The sequence below is a fragment of the Camellia sinensis genome, chromosome 1, assembly GCF_055761805.1.
Source record: "Camellia sinensis isolate YWXY chromosome 1, ASM5576180v1, whole genome shotgun sequence".
NCBI lineage: Eukaryota > Viridiplantae > Streptophyta > Magnoliopsida > Ericales > Theaceae > Camellia > Camellia sinensis.
The window spans coordinates 110,154,534-110,170,520 of NC_138961.1; the positions used below are offsets into that span (position 1 = coordinate 110,154,534).

Genomic DNA, 15,987 nt, shown 5'->3' on the forward strand with positions numbered 1-15,987 from the left:
TATATGCGAGTAGAATAATGTAAATCAAAGGCAAAATATCCCGCATACTAATTTTTTGGAAAAACGCTATAATGAAAGAATAAATAATAGTCTCATGAATGGAATATCAAATACTGAGAATTAAAATTACCACACCATCACCCCAATCCATCATGTCCACTTGTAAACTATACCACACTCAAGATCAAATAGGACTTTTATTTGGTTGTAATGCTTGGGTTGAGGAATTACGAAAAAATAATAAAAAGCCAAAGGTGAATAAAAAAAAGGACGTCTGAGAGACAATTGCCATAAAATAAACACAATTAGAGCATTATTCCAAATGCCTTGCTCTTTCTATTACTTTTCTTTTTGTCTTTTTCAACTTACTCCTCCTGCTTCTTTTTTTTTCTTTTTTTTTTCCCTTCGTTGAACACAATTTATTTCTTCTTCTTTTTTTCAGCTTTTCTCCTTTTTTTTTTCTTTTTTTTTTTTTAAACAAATTTGCCATTGTCAAACTCAAATAATCCCAACATATCTACAAAAGTAAAAAGAAAGTATGGGTTGTGGGGTTAAACAAAGAAAGGCTAACATAAAGGCTCAAATTGGTTTCTAATGGTTCATGAAGTAATAATAAAAGAAAGAAAAATAAATAAAAGGCTCAAAGAAACAAAGATGGCCTAAAATCATCTCTCAAGAATTAGTATGGTCCTTCAACTTTCATGATCTCAAGGGAATAAAAGTGTCATAAAAAATTGATTTATTCTCAGCATTCAACCAAAATGAAGAAATAATGAGACTAAACAACAAATTAATGTCCTTCCAAAGAAAATTAAGAGTAGATGTATAGTAACCCTCCAATAAATGATTGGCACAAAACTCACAGGGTTAAAAGTCTCCACTATCATTCTTCAAGAATTTCAAGTCATATCCACTTATCAACTAAAAATCATATTCATGTGGCCAAAGTGCAGTGCAATTATTTCCAAATACGAACACATGAAATACTTTAACAAAGTAGCTAGCATATCAAACTTCAACACAATTTCTCAAGTTAAAGCAATAAAATACTACAAGTATGCCGAATAATGCATAGAACAATACATTACCATGCACACCTTTTTTTCTTTTTTTAAACAAAACAACTAACTCATTGTACCAAGCAAACATATAAATTCTTCCCAAAATAAGTATTTTCTCCCCCCAACCTAAACGATGCATCATCCTCAAGGGAGTAAAAAGTGTGATAACAAATTGATTTGTTCTCAGCATTCAACCAAAAATGAAAAAATAATGAGACTAAACAACAAATTAATGCGCTTCCAAAGAAAAATTAAGAGTAGATGTATAATAACCCTCCAATAAATGATTGGCACAAAACTCACGGGGTTAAAAGTCTCCACTATCATTCCTCAAGATTTTCAAGTCATACCCACTTATCAACTAAAAATCATATTCATGTGGCTGAAGTGCAGGGCAATGATTTCCAAATATGAACACACGGAATACCTTAACAAAGTAGCTAGCATATCAAACTTCAAAACAATTCTCAAGTTAAAGCAATTAAATACCACAAGTATGCCCAATCACTCAATGTATAGAACAAAAGAATACCATGAGCACTAAATTATTATTTTTTTTTAACAAAATAACTAACTCATAGCTGCAAGCAAATATATAAATTCTTCTCAAAATAAGTATTTTCTCCCCCCAAACTAAACAATGCATTGTCCTGAATGGAAATTTTGATCAATTATTTTGAACAACTTTTTGAATGGAGTAAAGGAAGTTAGAATCGTCGATCTCTAATTATCTAAAAACTACGAAAAGGGTGTTTTTGGTTTCTATAACGCGCCACAACAAATGAAGCACAAAATTCCAACAAAATCTCCACAAAAGAAAAGATAAAATTGCATAAGATAATACATGTATTAGCAGTTCACTCTTTGCATGTTTTTTCCACATGAAACTATTAACAAAGTTTTTTTTTCCCACTTTTCCTTCCATTTCTTTTTCCCTTCTCATACAAGATCCACCAGATGCTTATCATGAAATATAGCCCAAATTATTGGAAAGGAATTTCCAAACCTCACACATATGTTGGAACACTATAGCAATCGCAATCAAATACTTCACAGGATCAATATAAATAAATTATATATTACATATATATATAACACCACGTATATCAGTATAACCAATGGCCCTATCTTTGTTTCATCATAGAGTAGTTGAAAAAGGCGTCATTTCAATACATTATGTAAACAAAAACCTATGAACTACTCAATTCGCAATTCAACAGCACACCCAATTTTCAAACAACACAATTCAAATAATTTTGGTTGAAACTCATATTAAATTGTATGAATCGAATCGAGCATCATACAATTCTAACACCATACTAGTTGGAACCTATAAAAGTCGTGTCAATAGAATTATTTTGATCAGTTACTCATGAAATACAATATCCATTTCCAAGGAATTGTAGCAATGTAAGTGAATTTATTCTTCAGTGATAACTGAGATTAGAAATTACATGGTTGTCGACTCTGCTAGCTGGTGCCGGAGGCAAGACGAGATCTGCTTCCAGATCAGGTTGAAGATATGCAGGCACCCCCATCACCTTCTATCTCCATGAACATGTTAGCTTCCCAAGAATCACACTCTGCATCACAACATCAAAAAGGATAAATGAAAAAAATAAAAACTTAAAAAAACTAGGGCCCAATTTAGTCTCCATTTCCAAGCAATGGCAGCAACATAAGTGAAGGAATTCTTGAGTGATAACTGAAATTACCTGGTTGTTGACTCACTGCTTAGTTGAGGAATTCTTTAGTCTTCATCACTTGTGTTACTACTCGCTGCTCAGTTGCCATTGAATAAAAAAAGGTCTACATTAATCGCCCAAAAAACACATGGATTTATTATATATAGCCCAACAGACATTAATTATGTAGCAACTACCACCAATAAACTACTAAGTGAATTTTTAGACCATGTAAAAGCTACACTGAAATTTTGAAATCTTAACAAGAGAAAACTTCTAACTTATAGCGACCCCGGTCTTTTCCCATTTGACTATTGTGTCCGGACATAGGTTCCGTAGATTCTGTCATTTTATAATGGTTGTTGTTATCCCTTATTTTCTCATTTGGAATTATAGGATGTGTTGGGCAGGTTTGTTTCAGGTTGGTTAGGTTTAGAAATCAAGTGTTGCTGTCCAGAATTTTGGATCTTCGCTCGAGCGAGTATTTTGTCGCTCGAGCGAGCTGTTGTTTTTGGTTCTTCGCTCGAGCCGGGGTTTGGTAGCTCGAGCGAGAGTTTGCGTCTGGTTTGGACCTGTAGCTTTGCATTCTTGGCTCGAGCGAGCTTTTCTTCGCTCGAGCGAGTTAGTTCGTTCTTCGCTCGAGCAATAGTTCCTTCGCTCGAGCGTGTGTCTGGTTACAGACCTGAGGGTTTGAGTTCTTCGCTCGATCGAGTTTTCTTTCGCTCGAGCGAGCTTTTGGGTTGTTGGCTCGAGCAAGGCTTCCTTGGCTCGAGCGTAGTTTCTCTGTGTCTGGTCGCTCGAGCGACCAAGTCTTCGCTCGAGCGAGCCTGTCCAGTTTATATACGCAGCAGCGGGTTTTGATCAGTCTTTTTCATAATCTTTTTGGTTCCAAACCCTAGGTCCGACTTTTCTCTCTCCCTACTCACCTTCTCTCTTAGATTTGATCCACTTGGGGTGTGTTTCTACCCTAGATCCTTCATTAAAAAGATAGAGTGAGTTGAGGGCTTTCATTTAATCTGAACATTTGGCGATTTGGAGCACATTGGTATTTGGGCATTCATCTCTGTCCTCACCATTTGAGTTGTTTTCTTTGAGGTAGGGATTTCCTACTCCACTTTATAAGTTTTGTTCTAAGTTTTGGTATTTTGATAAGTTGGGGTTACTTTGATAATTTTGGGAAAAACCCTAGTTGTGTTAATTAATTAATTTGTATAATTAATTTAAGGGAATTGGGGAATTTGGTTAAATTCATGAAATTGGGGAAATTATTGATTAAATGGTGTAGTTGGATAATTTAAACCACTCGCCTATTGAATTGTTGATATATTTATTTACAGTCTAGAAATAACTGTTTTGGGCTATCGGTGGTGGATAGTCGTGATTGTTGTAGACATTGCATGTGGATTAGGAATAACTGAAACTAATCACATTGGTTAAGTCATTAATTTTGACTATTGCATTGATACAGAAAATACGTGTATTGATTGAGCATTGCATTTGCATACATTGTTTTGTGTGGGAGGAGATAGGGGATGTACTCCACGGTTTAGGGGAAGATAGGGGATGGACCTCTAAACCGGATTTTGTTTGGGAGGAGATAGGGGATGGACTCCATTAGCATCACTTTTATGTGTGCTTATTTATATAGAAGTGTTTTATTGATACAGCACTAAAATGTGTATCAATCTGGAAGTATGAAGTGTTTTGATTTGAGCTTGAGTCTCATTTGTTTATTGATATTGGAAGAATGTGAATATGATATATATAATTCACTGTTGTAAGTTTGGCCAAGTTCTGAGCCATGTTGATAAAGTTGGAAAGTAAAACGTGTCTTAGACAATAGTGTCATGAGACTGTAAAATGAAGTAATTGATTATCTTGGTTAACCATCTGTTGAATGCTATTGCTTTATTCATTGCTTATATGTGGATTAGTATATTTCTACTGGGCTGTGGCTCACCCTTTATGGGAACATCATTTTCAGGTCCAGGTGATAAGCTTCCTCCCAGGACTTAGCTTGGAAGGATTTGGATTTTGAAGACTATTTTTAGTTGTTTGTTTTTATTTGATAAATAATCAAGCCTAGGGCTTTGTTTGCATTTGAGTTAGAACTCTTATTTTGTATCCAAGTGTTGGCTTGGAAAGATGTAAGCCCATAGGGCATTTAATTTGATGTTCATGTAATGTTTATTTAGTAACATTCTGATGAATAAATTGTTTTCTTTAAGTAATGCATGTTGATGATATACATATAATGGGTTTATTTTGAGGGCGTTACATAACTAATTTCCCTACATTACTCCCTTAGGTATGATTTGAGATTGGCATGATTCTTTGCTTAGGATTTAGTTTCTTTATTTGACTGAATTTTCAAATTTAGAAGTAGAAAAGAAGAAATACGAAACATGGATATCAAATATTTTGGTAACTTATCCTCCTGTAACATCAGTCTTGCATTTGTAGTTTTCTCCATTATTGCTAAAGCTCCTGAAATGTAGAGAAGCAAGTTCCTCATGTCATCTTTTTGTTCTGTTCTTAATAGATATATGTAATTTATTTCATTGGAATGGCCTTAGTTATAATTCGTGTAATTGTTGTGTCCTCAAGATATTTGTATATGACAAATGCTAAAAGTGCTGGATATTGGGATTGAAATAAAGAAGTGACTTGAAAATAGGTCAAACAGTTAAAAGCAGTGCATTAATTTCAATAAAAACTGCATTGAATTTAATAAAAAGTGTCTTGTGTTTTCAAATTTATTTCTTGGTCTACTTTTCGTGTCCTCGAGGCACTTGTTAACAAGACCCTTCATATTGGTATTCATAATTGTAGTTTTATTTTATTTTCGTCCCGTCAATGCTACTTCAGAAATAAATTTTGTTCCTTATGTGATGCCACATCTTATTGTGTATGTTTAAAGTTATTATGCACCTTCCCGACCTTGTTGGAACAAAATATGGTATAGTAATTTCGTACTGAAACTAATTGAGCTTAATGGAGATTTTGACAACTAAACACGTATGTTTAATTTCAAAAAGGAGGACCTAAAAGAATCCTTAGAGCCTGGTGTCAAGAGAAAATTGAGAAACTAATTGGCATGAATCGTATTTTATTTTTGAGTTACAACTTATGTCTACAAATTGGCTTTCCTACTAAACAAAAAAAAAATAAAAATAGAATCATCTTTATCGACTCAAACATGAATGAATGAAGGTCCTCATACTAGGATCAGCATCATGTAGAACCACCTCTCCAAAATAAAGAAAAAATAGACGAATTTCCTGAGTAAAACTATAGAATAGAAGAACAATGGTTACATCATCACATATGCAAGCATAACTAGGGGAGAGGCAAATATCAAGCACCAAAAATACTTCAACATTCCAAATAAATAGTAACTACAAGTTAATAACACCTGCAATCAATTCATGGTCATTTTTTTCCAAGTTTTGTTTGTTTCTTGTTTGGTTGAAGGGCTATTTTTTATAAAATTAAACTTCTAAATAACAGAAAATCTCGGCGGTTGCCTCGCCCTCAATCTCCATCAACATCTCCAAATTACATGGACTACACTAACAGGAACTGCAATGTATGTAGAACTCTGAACTTAAAGTAAAAGCAAAATTAAATAAGATGAGACAAACAATACACATTTTTTAACAATGGAAAAGTGGGGACATGCATATAGGAGTCACCCAAAAAAAAAAAAAAGAAGCAACAACATTATTTAATGGGAACTGCATTTTTATAACTAAAATCTATGGCGGTAGTGATGGAAAATTATTTGTACATCCACAAGAAAAGATGTAGGCAAGTTGCACCCTGCCATGACACAATATACATTGAATGCTTTGATTTTCAAGCTTTTCCAATAGAAGCTTCAAAGTAATACCAAAACAAAACTTGTCTCAATTCCACTAAAATAACTTTTTTACCTCATAAGAGAAAATTTGGTCTATAAATAGAGTAGAAGTTTTCACTGTAAGTAGGGGAACCAATGCACATATTAAAGCTAAAACACATATTAAAGCTAAAATAGAACATGAATTTCAAAATTACTATACAGAGTGAAAATATTGTGACATGCATCAAGAATAAAGTGAAAACATTGACATCATGCAATGCTATAGCAAAATACACATCAAGAGAGAGAGGAGAGATAGTGGCAGTGGTGATTAGGAGTTTGATGAGGGTGTGTGGTCATAAAGCAATCAATGGATAGAGAAATCAATACCAGTAAAAGAAGACCACTAGAGGTTTGAGATTGAGAAATCGAAGCCACTGAGCATTGAAAAATCTTGTTAAGTTGCAGATAAACCCTAGCTATGAAATCTTCAACACACTTCATGAAGCTTGTTCACCTGATCATATTGAAATCACATAAACAAAAATAATCACAAGAATAATCAAGCAATTTTATACAGATTTCAATTAATCTTAAGCAATTTGAAGCAAAATTTAAGCAATTCTCCATCATCAGAAAGACGATTTCAGAAAAATAAATAACTAGATTTCAAGATGCGTGATGGATTTCAAACGATCTCACGCTTCTTCTTCTTCGTCTTAGGGTTTGAGTGTGGTTTAGGAGGTTTCTGCTGCTTCGTCTAAGGGTTTTTTTTGTGCTTCGTCTTCATGTTCTCCATCAGAAAGACGATTTGAATGAGTCAATTTCAAAGGTTTTGGGTTTCTCAGATGGATAGAAGCTAGAGAGATCGAAAGGGTTTAGGTTTATGGAGAGAGAGAGCAACGATGGAAGATAATAAAGAGAGAGAGAGAGAGGCGACAATAAACAAAGGAGTGAAAAGAGAGAGGAGACCGTTATAAAACCCTAATTTTGAAGCGGTGGAAGATCAGCGAGAGAGAGGGGTCTAGAAACAAAGGAGAGAAAAGAGAGTGAAAGTTGTGAAACCCTAATTTTTAACACGTTACCTTGGGGGTAAGTGGAAGCAAGCTTCAACCAACCAAGCTACCTTAAAATGTTGATATGGAACTGAAATTAATAATTTATATATATATACTAATGTATGCCCGTGTTGTTGTGATCAAAATGTAGTTATAATTTATACGTATCATGCTAAAATTTGTAAAATCTGTAACTTTTTTTGATAAAAATACTAAAAAAGTATAAAGAAATATTCCTCTTATGGATTAAAATATAATTTATCTAATTTGTTGCGCAAAAAAAAAAATTTGAGGTCAAAATATAAATAGATGGTCCGTTTGGTTTGGATTTTCAAATAATTTTATAATTAGAGTTTGGTTGTATATTTTGAAAATAATTTTTACAAATTTGAAATTCAAAACTTATTTGGTTTATAGTTTTCAAAAATAATTTTTAAAATTTTCAATCTGTATTTTATTACTTTTAGTAAACTTTTTAAATATTTTAATCAACATTTTTTACTTTTTCAGATCCATTCAATCTAAATACACTTAAAAATTATAAAATTTAGAGTAATGTTATAAAATTTACACTTAAAAATTTTTAAAATAATTTTTCAAATTTAAATAAAATTTTATAATTTTGCATGATTTATGTATTTTTATGTATTTTAAGTATTTGAACTCAAATTATAGTAAATAATACATTTTAATTATTTTTTTATATTTTGTATAAAATAAATACTAACAAAAACAAAAACATAATTTGTTCCCAAGAGAGTGAGGCGACGGTAGCGGTGGCCGTGACGGACAACAAAACACACTGTGTCCAAGAGCCACAATAGCCCAAAAAAACAAAAAACAAAAAACAAAAAAAACTCTTCACCCCCACCCACCCATCCATCCTTTCTCGCTCATCTCACTTTTTCAAATTTCAAATTTTAAAACACACTAACTCTCTCTCTCTCCCCTCAAAACACACTTTGCTACCCCAAGAAGAAGAGGCCAAATCTATAAAGGCCAAAAAAATAATCCTGCCATATAGCGTTTGGTAACGTTTACGTTTTCAGTTTATATTTACAAAAATTTTATAAACTGGTTTTTGTTTATTTTTTATTTATTTTTAGAAAAATATAAACTACAAACGCGTTTGGTAATTGACAAAATATTTGAAAAAATTTAAGAATATAAAAAAGAGTGAGAAATGACAACTGGTGACAAGTGGGGCGGAAGACGGTGGTGGAAAGTGGTGACGGTGGGCGGTGGGTGGTGGTGGTGGTAATTGGGTGGGTGACGGTAGCGGGTGGTGGGTGGTGGTGAGTGGGTGGTGGTGGTGGTGGCGGCGGGTGGTGGGTGGTGGTGGCAGGTGGGTGGCAGATGGCCGGTGGTGGTGGCGGGTGTGTGGTGGTGTCGGGTAGGTGGTAGTGGGTGAGTGGGTGACGGTGGCTGGTGGTGGGTAGTGGTGGCAGGTGGGTGGTGGGTGGTGATGGTGGGTGGGTGGGTGGGTGACGGTGGCGGGTGGTGATGATGGGTGGATGGGTGGGTGATGGTGGCGGGTGGTGGGTGGTGATCATGGGTGTGTGGGTGACGGTGGCGGGTAGGTGGCGGGTGGTGGTGGTAGTGGGTGGGTGGGTGGGTGGGTGATGGTGGCGGGTGGTAGGTGGTAGCGAGTGGGGGTGGGTGGTGGGTGATGGTGGCGGGTGGGTGGCAGGTGGCTGGTGGTGGCAGTTGGTGGATGGTGGTGACAGGTGGGTGGTGAGTGGTGATGGCAAGTAGGTGGCGGGTGGTGGTGGTGGGTGGTGGCAGGTGGGTGGTGGTGGTGGTGGTGGTAGTGGCGAGGGGTGGGTGGTGGTGGCGAGTGGGTGGCAGGTGGGTGGTGGGTGGTGGGTGGTGGTGGTGGCAGGTGGGTGGTGAGTGGCGATGGCAGGTAGTGGGTGGTGGTGGCCGAAGACGGCGGTGGAAAATAATGGCGGGTGGTGGCTAGTATTGGGTGGTAAAAAAAAAAAACTGAAAACTCAAAATTGAAACAAATTTTTTGTGTTTCATTTTTTGGCTAAATTTATAAACTGAGACCACTGATTTATAAATTAAAAATTTTACCAAATAAGTTTTTATTTGAGTTTTTTAAATTTTTGTAAATATAAACAAAAAACTGAAAACGTAAGTGTTACCAAACGACACCTAGTGTTTGAGACGTGAGAGAGAGAGAGAGAGAGAGAGAGAGAAGAGTATTTGGGCGGGAATCAAGTGTTTGGTACATTTGAAAGGATTGATCTTAACCATTGATATACACTTAGAATTAATTTAGACCATTAAAAATCATTTTGGACATCTTTAAAAATCATCCTGCCATATTATATAGATTTACCTTTGCCATTGTCACTATGTCAAGCACAATGCCTTGGGTCTCAAATCCCCAAAAATGGCTCCCAGTGTGAGCAAACCCAGATTGAACCTCATCGGCAATACAAAGCCCTCCTACTTTCTTAATACTGCTGTATACGACATGGAAGTAACCTGGGGCCAATTCAATAATTCCACCCACTCCCTGCCATTTTAGAGAGTAGTTCAAATTAGACAACTCGGAAGAGGTAATATTAATAGGAAAATGATATTCTCACACAATTTTTGTATAGAATTTAAGACAAATAATTTGGCAATGACACTCTTGCAATTATGAACCATAGTGATGGGCATTTGACTATCAATGTAGGGATATAAATGCGACACATCATTTTGCATAATTTTTTTTGTGTTAAATCCTGTGTGTACATCATTACCCTAATCAATATAGGCACAAAAAGAAACAATAAAAACAAATTTACATAGACGATGCTTACCTGTATGGCTTCAGAAATAAAACCAGCTACATGCCCTGGAGCTCCAAAGGTAATGAGATCTTCAACATCTCTTGCATACTTCTCCCTGTCTGAACCAAAGACTCCACTGTATGGATCTGGGTTAAGGGCAAGGTGAACTCCGCTCTGTTGACCAATCCAAAAAGAATGCCAGGATTAGGGGACTGGATTATCTGTAATAATAATTTGGGGTAAACATAATAACCTCCCAAACAGATACTAGTAAAGATTCCACAAAAATCTCACCTCATTCCCTCTGTTGATATTAGAAAGAAAATTAACTCCATGATAAAAGTATAAAGTTGAGGTTGCAGAATCTCATTCTCTTTGGTTAAATAAGAAGCACAACCAATTTTTGTAGAATCACTCACATGATTACATTCGATGCTTGAATTTACTCTTCAAGGAGTAATAAATTGCAGTGAAATGAGTCATTGAAACTTACTGTTCCCAAGATATCACTCACGTCAACAGCAGCGAATTCACACGAGAGTGCAGGGAAGCTACCCCCAAAAAAACAAAACAGAATGTTAGTTCAACAGACCAATCAAAAGTAGAATTAACATTGCAAAATGAAAGTGGAGAAATTGACTGAATACGAGAAACACAACGTACCTGCCCTAAATATTGCAAAACAAGTAGAAATGTAAAATATCAACAAAAAAAAAAAAATTTAAAAATAGTTTGTAGGAAATTCATAGAAAAAATTTCAAGAGTATTACGTATCAACATAGTGACTACAAAGGAAGGTGACGAAGGTTCTGCACAAACAATTTCATGACCTCCAATATAGTAAAAGCACTGAATTTTATGTTCATTTATAGGTGTGGGTTCTTACAACTGCTTGTTGCAATATTTAAAAATTTGAGCAAAAACAAGGAGAAAATTCGAATGAATGTTGCTTAATAAGAAATAAAATTAGGTCCACAACAATACCTAAAATTAAAATCAATGCGCAAGAATTCCCCATCAGAACTCTTGTCAACAATTACAGATGTAGATGTGCTCACTGTAAAATAGTTATTTAGTTCCTGCAAAAATAAATTTGAGATTTAATTCTGTATAGAAAGTAAAACCACAAAAACAATTAAGCATACTATGATACTAGTATACTACTTTGTGAAAAGAGAGACACATGCATTCATGTAATGCAACTAGGACAGGAAGTGAATACCTAAAATAAAAAATGTGACAACTAATAAATGAAAGAAGAAACCAACAAAAACTTAATGCAATTTTTTAAGAGCAGTGATACATCAATATAGACTTGAATCAAACTCATTTTTCATGTAATGATGAATAGTCATGATCTACATATCACATCCATAAATCTCCAATGAAATAAAAATGAGCTTCCTACCATTCCAAATAAAAATATCATGGAAAAGGCAGCGATTATTGATAATCCAGCACCTGGTAATGATGCCTCTGTCAAATCTCTAGGAATTTTCCTAAAAAATAAAAAAATAATTATGAATGAAAATAAAATGAAACACGGAAAAAAAACCTCAATAAAAACAATCATCAATAACCATGTGAAGACATAATATTTGACGCAAAACATGTACTTTGCCACAGGCAACCAAAACCAAAGGGAAAGAAAAAGAATAGAAGAGGCCACATCTGGGTGGATCATCACATTGTTTCCTTCCTTATATTATCTGCAAATTTTAAAATAAAATTGAAATAGAATAATCTCTTATTGTCAAGTCACCAATTGTCCCAAAAGCTCAAGTTGTCACGAAATAGGCCCAACAATGCATATCAAGCTATCCAACACCCTCCGTCAACCAACGGAGAAACATACTTAAGGTGCCCTGATTTCTGAATTCCTTCAAGGACCAGTTGTTCCTTTGCCTTTAAATGCATCCCATAAAGCACAAAGTAGCCACAACCCATATTTTTCGCTTGCTTCTAATAATTTTTACTCCTAGCAAATCAGTCAGACCTCATGAATACCAAAAGTCATATTAAAAGACGAAAGTGCCACACATCTACCACCTATATATAGTGAGATGATAATTATCCTGCTCTAATTTCATATGTAGAGAGAGAGAGAGGATGCAACCAAATCTGGAAATGATAAAATCTTATGCATTTTATAACTAATTTGGCATCGCTCGAGCAGTGATTCAATATTTGCAGTTCTACAAATACATGCTTCAGATCCTACACACCCTTTATATACTGCTGGACCACCACTCAAGCGGTGAATCCCCAGTCTTTGAATTTTGAAATGGTGAACTGCATCAACCTGTCAACAGCAGTTCAGAAGCTATAGATGATGTGCTGACTTGCTTGCAACTTTAAATCCATGGATGGAATTCACTGAATGTAAAGTCAAAAGGTCTTACATTACAAGAGCTATGCTACATACAACTCAAATTAATCTGGATTATAAAGCAATAAAGCACATAAGGCCATGTTTGGCAATTGGTTAAAATAGCCAAAAAGTAAAAAGCCAAATCATTCTCTCTACATTTTTTACACGTCTTTTCATAAGAAATAAAAAAAACTACTGAAAAGTCACTTCTCAAAGAAACCCATATTATGTCAAACCCATATTATGTCAAGGTTATATGGGGTTGCCAAACTACACTAGAGAAGACTCTATGGCCTAACCCATATTATGTCAAGGTTAGACTCAATCCATCCTCCCAGCAGCCTCAATTTCAGGGACTGATCACTATAGAGAATCTCCTTTTAATTCAAGATTAAAAACAAAACAAAACAAAACAAAATGTCATAAAAACCTAACACAACCATCCTTTTTTAGCAAAAAGCATTATGTTCTATACCTGTTATTAGAAACTCGACCTGAACATTCGAACCTAGGCGAACTAAATGCTAAGTCCATTGAGAACCAAAACCCAACGCTTCAAGAACAATGACAAGTCCTGATATCAATCAAAACGTATAACAAAAACCAACAAAAATAAAAAATAAAAAAAATGTAATTCTATATACATTATATCTAACTCGGATCTAACAACAACGACTCAAATAAACAACTCTAAAAATGTATGTATTCATGAAATAAAGGAGAAGAACGGAGAGAGAAGGGAAAAAATATCAAACCCACATCACACCAATCAATAAAGTGTACATAACCTTGAAGCGAATGTAAAATAAAGAGCTGCAGGAAGCCCGAAATTGGGGGTAAAATACCTCTGTTATTGAAGACGGCAGTGGGGTTTGAAATTGGGGTAAAACAAAGAAATGCTTCACTCTCTGCTCATCAAACCAACACTCTCCTCCTCCTCACTCTCTCCCATCCACAACCCCCATTCCCCCTCTCTCTCTCCTCCTTCGGTTCCTCCCGTCCCACCGCCAGAACCTCCGCTACTTGAAAACCCTCGGAATCATCAACCCCCAAACCAGAACCAGAACTCCCTCCCCAGAATCCCTAACCCAAATCCTCTCCACCGTCCATTTCTTCAGATCCAAGGGCTTCTCCGATTCCGACTTCCCTCGACTCTCCTTCCTCTGCCCCGACCTCTTCTCCGCCACCTTCTCCCACACTTAGCTCCAACAAATCTTCGATTTCTTCGCCACCGATTTGCAAAATAGAGAGAGAAGAAGAATAGGAAATCAAACCCTAAATTACACATGTATTATTAATCAAACCCACATCGAGAGAGAGAACCTAGAGAGAGAAAGAGAGAGTGTGTGAACACAACACCCATCTCTTTTACACATTGAGATAGAACGTGGAGAGAGGGAGTTAAGAGACGTTTGGTAGACGTGGGAGAAAGACTAGAGAGTGTTTGGGCAGGAAAAAAATTAATCTCAACCGTATATATTGATTAAAAATTATTTCAGTCATTTAAATAGAATGTATCTTTGATATATTTTAATATATTTTTAAAAATTGTTTAAATAAATTCATTTTAATATATTTTTAAAAATTATTCTGTCTTATAATATAGATATTAGTTTTATCTTTATGCTTTTATATATATATAAGTTGTTGGGCAAATTACATATAATCTCTCGAGATTTGGTTAAATTACAAATATTCCCCTGAGGTTTGAGAAATTACAAATTTTTTCCTGAATGCTATATTTGCATAATAAATTAGAGGGTAATTTGTTATGAAATTTAAACCTCAGGGGGCAAATTGTTATGAAAATACAAACCTTAGGGGACGGGATGTAATTTCCGAAACCTCAGGGGTATCTGTAATTTAGTCAAACCTTAAGGGAAGTATATGTAATTTGCCCTAAGTTGTTTTCATTTTTTTTTAAATAAGTTTTTATTTTCTCATCTCACTCATCATTTTTAGCCACCACTCACCACAACGATCTATGAATGGCGAGTTTTGACCAAACTCCGACAACTCTTTACCAAGTGGGTGATCGCCGTTGTGATTTTCAATTATCAATTGGTATTCTTCAGGTCATCTCATATCCTTCAACATCGTCCAACTACTAAATTCAACAAATAAGTTTGACTACCCATTACTAACAGCCACCGCATCTATCCACCCTTCATTTCTGTCCATTAAATTTGGCAACTAATCATCACACTGTTAATTTTTTTATTTAAACCCTCTCATTCTATTTCAATGCGATGTTCAAACTTTTTAATGTAAATTTAAAATTATTTTATTTAAGCCTTTCAACTTCATAATCAAGTTTGTGTAATCTAATTCATAATTAAGGCCTTACACTTTTTTTGTCTTTAACATTTTTTTTTAATTTATATATAAAAAAAATTACTTTTCAGTTAAAATAATTTAAAAATAAAAGAAAGTTGAAAATATTGAAAGCAAAAATAAATAAATAAATAAGATAAATAATATATAAATAATAAAAACTGTATATTTTAATTTTTGATGAAGTCCCTTTCATTCACTTTATGCTCTTATTAATTTCTTTTTTTCTTTTTATCTTTTTGTTCGTTTATGGGGATATGAACTGAAGCAACATAACTCTAAATAGATCACATAAGTGAAATGATTTATTTATCGAATTTGTTGTCACTTGAATCGTTTGAATTTGTGCCAGCTGGACGATTGGCTTCACCTTCGTCTACCGCAGTTGTCATCCTGTCATCTAGATGACTAGTGTGAACAAATTCATGCAATTCAGACGACACCAAATTGGATGAATGTAACATTACTAATCACGAAAATGGGTCAGGGATTTGTGGGGTGGGAAAAACCGAACCTCATTAGAGGCGAGACGGTGGTAAAAATGGTCTTTGTTAGGGATGAGGAATGGAAATGGAAAAAAATAATAATAATTGGAGATTGGTAGAGAGTGTAAAACTCACCCTTCTTGTCTCGTTGCCATTCTTATTTATAACTTCTCCAACTGGTCGGGTAGGAGTTGGGCATTGGCCGGGTTGGACCGGATCAACATTTTATCACTTTATAAGCAATTTGTGTTGAGCTGATGTAATCAATTTAAGTCAAATCTAAAATTAATAGTATAATATAATTTTGAATTCCAATTATTATATATATATATATACATTTTAAATGTGAGCGAACTAATT

At 34.9% G+C, this 15,987-nt stretch overlaps 1 protein-coding gene across 37 annotated transcripts in view; it reads right to left on the minus strand.

Moving 5' to 3' along the window:
* Positions 1 to 14,258, minus strand: part of LOC114284770 (alanine--glyoxylate aminotransferase 2 homolog 3, mitochondrial-like) — a 150,239-nt gene extending 135,981 nt beyond the window's left edge. For 24 of the 37 annotated variants that reach the window (XM_082881938.1, XM_082881894.1, XM_082881908.1 and 21 more), the window contains exons 1-9: positions 13,654 to 14,258; positions 11,846 to 11,936; positions 11,422 to 11,516; positions 10,931 to 10,988; positions 10,468 to 10,611; positions 9,996 to 10,175; positions 6,981 to 7,107; positions 2,777 to 2,870; positions 2,516 to 2,644 (exon numbers count right to left, since the gene is read on the minus strand). In XM_082881938.1, the coding sequence (XP_082738064.1) occupies positions 7,081 to 7,107; positions 9,996 to 10,175; positions 10,468 to 10,611; positions 10,931 to 10,988; positions 11,422 to 11,516; positions 11,846 to 11,866 (525 nt within the window). In that variant the 5' untranslated portion in view covers positions 11,867 to 11,936; positions 13,654 to 14,258 and the 3' untranslated portion in view covers positions 2,516 to 2,644; positions 2,777 to 2,870; positions 6,981 to 7,080. Of the gene's footprint in view, positions 1 to 2,515; positions 2,645 to 2,776; positions 2,871 to 6,980; positions 7,108 to 9,995; positions 10,176 to 10,467; positions 10,612 to 10,930; positions 10,989 to 11,421; positions 11,517 to 11,845; positions 11,937 to 12,662; positions 12,740 to 13,653 lie in introns of those variants that run through there. The other 13 variants (XM_082881897.1, XM_082881885.1, XM_082881888.1 and 10 more) reach the window with 4 other exon arrangements.
* Positions 14,259 to 15,987: the final 1,729 nt, after the last annotated feature.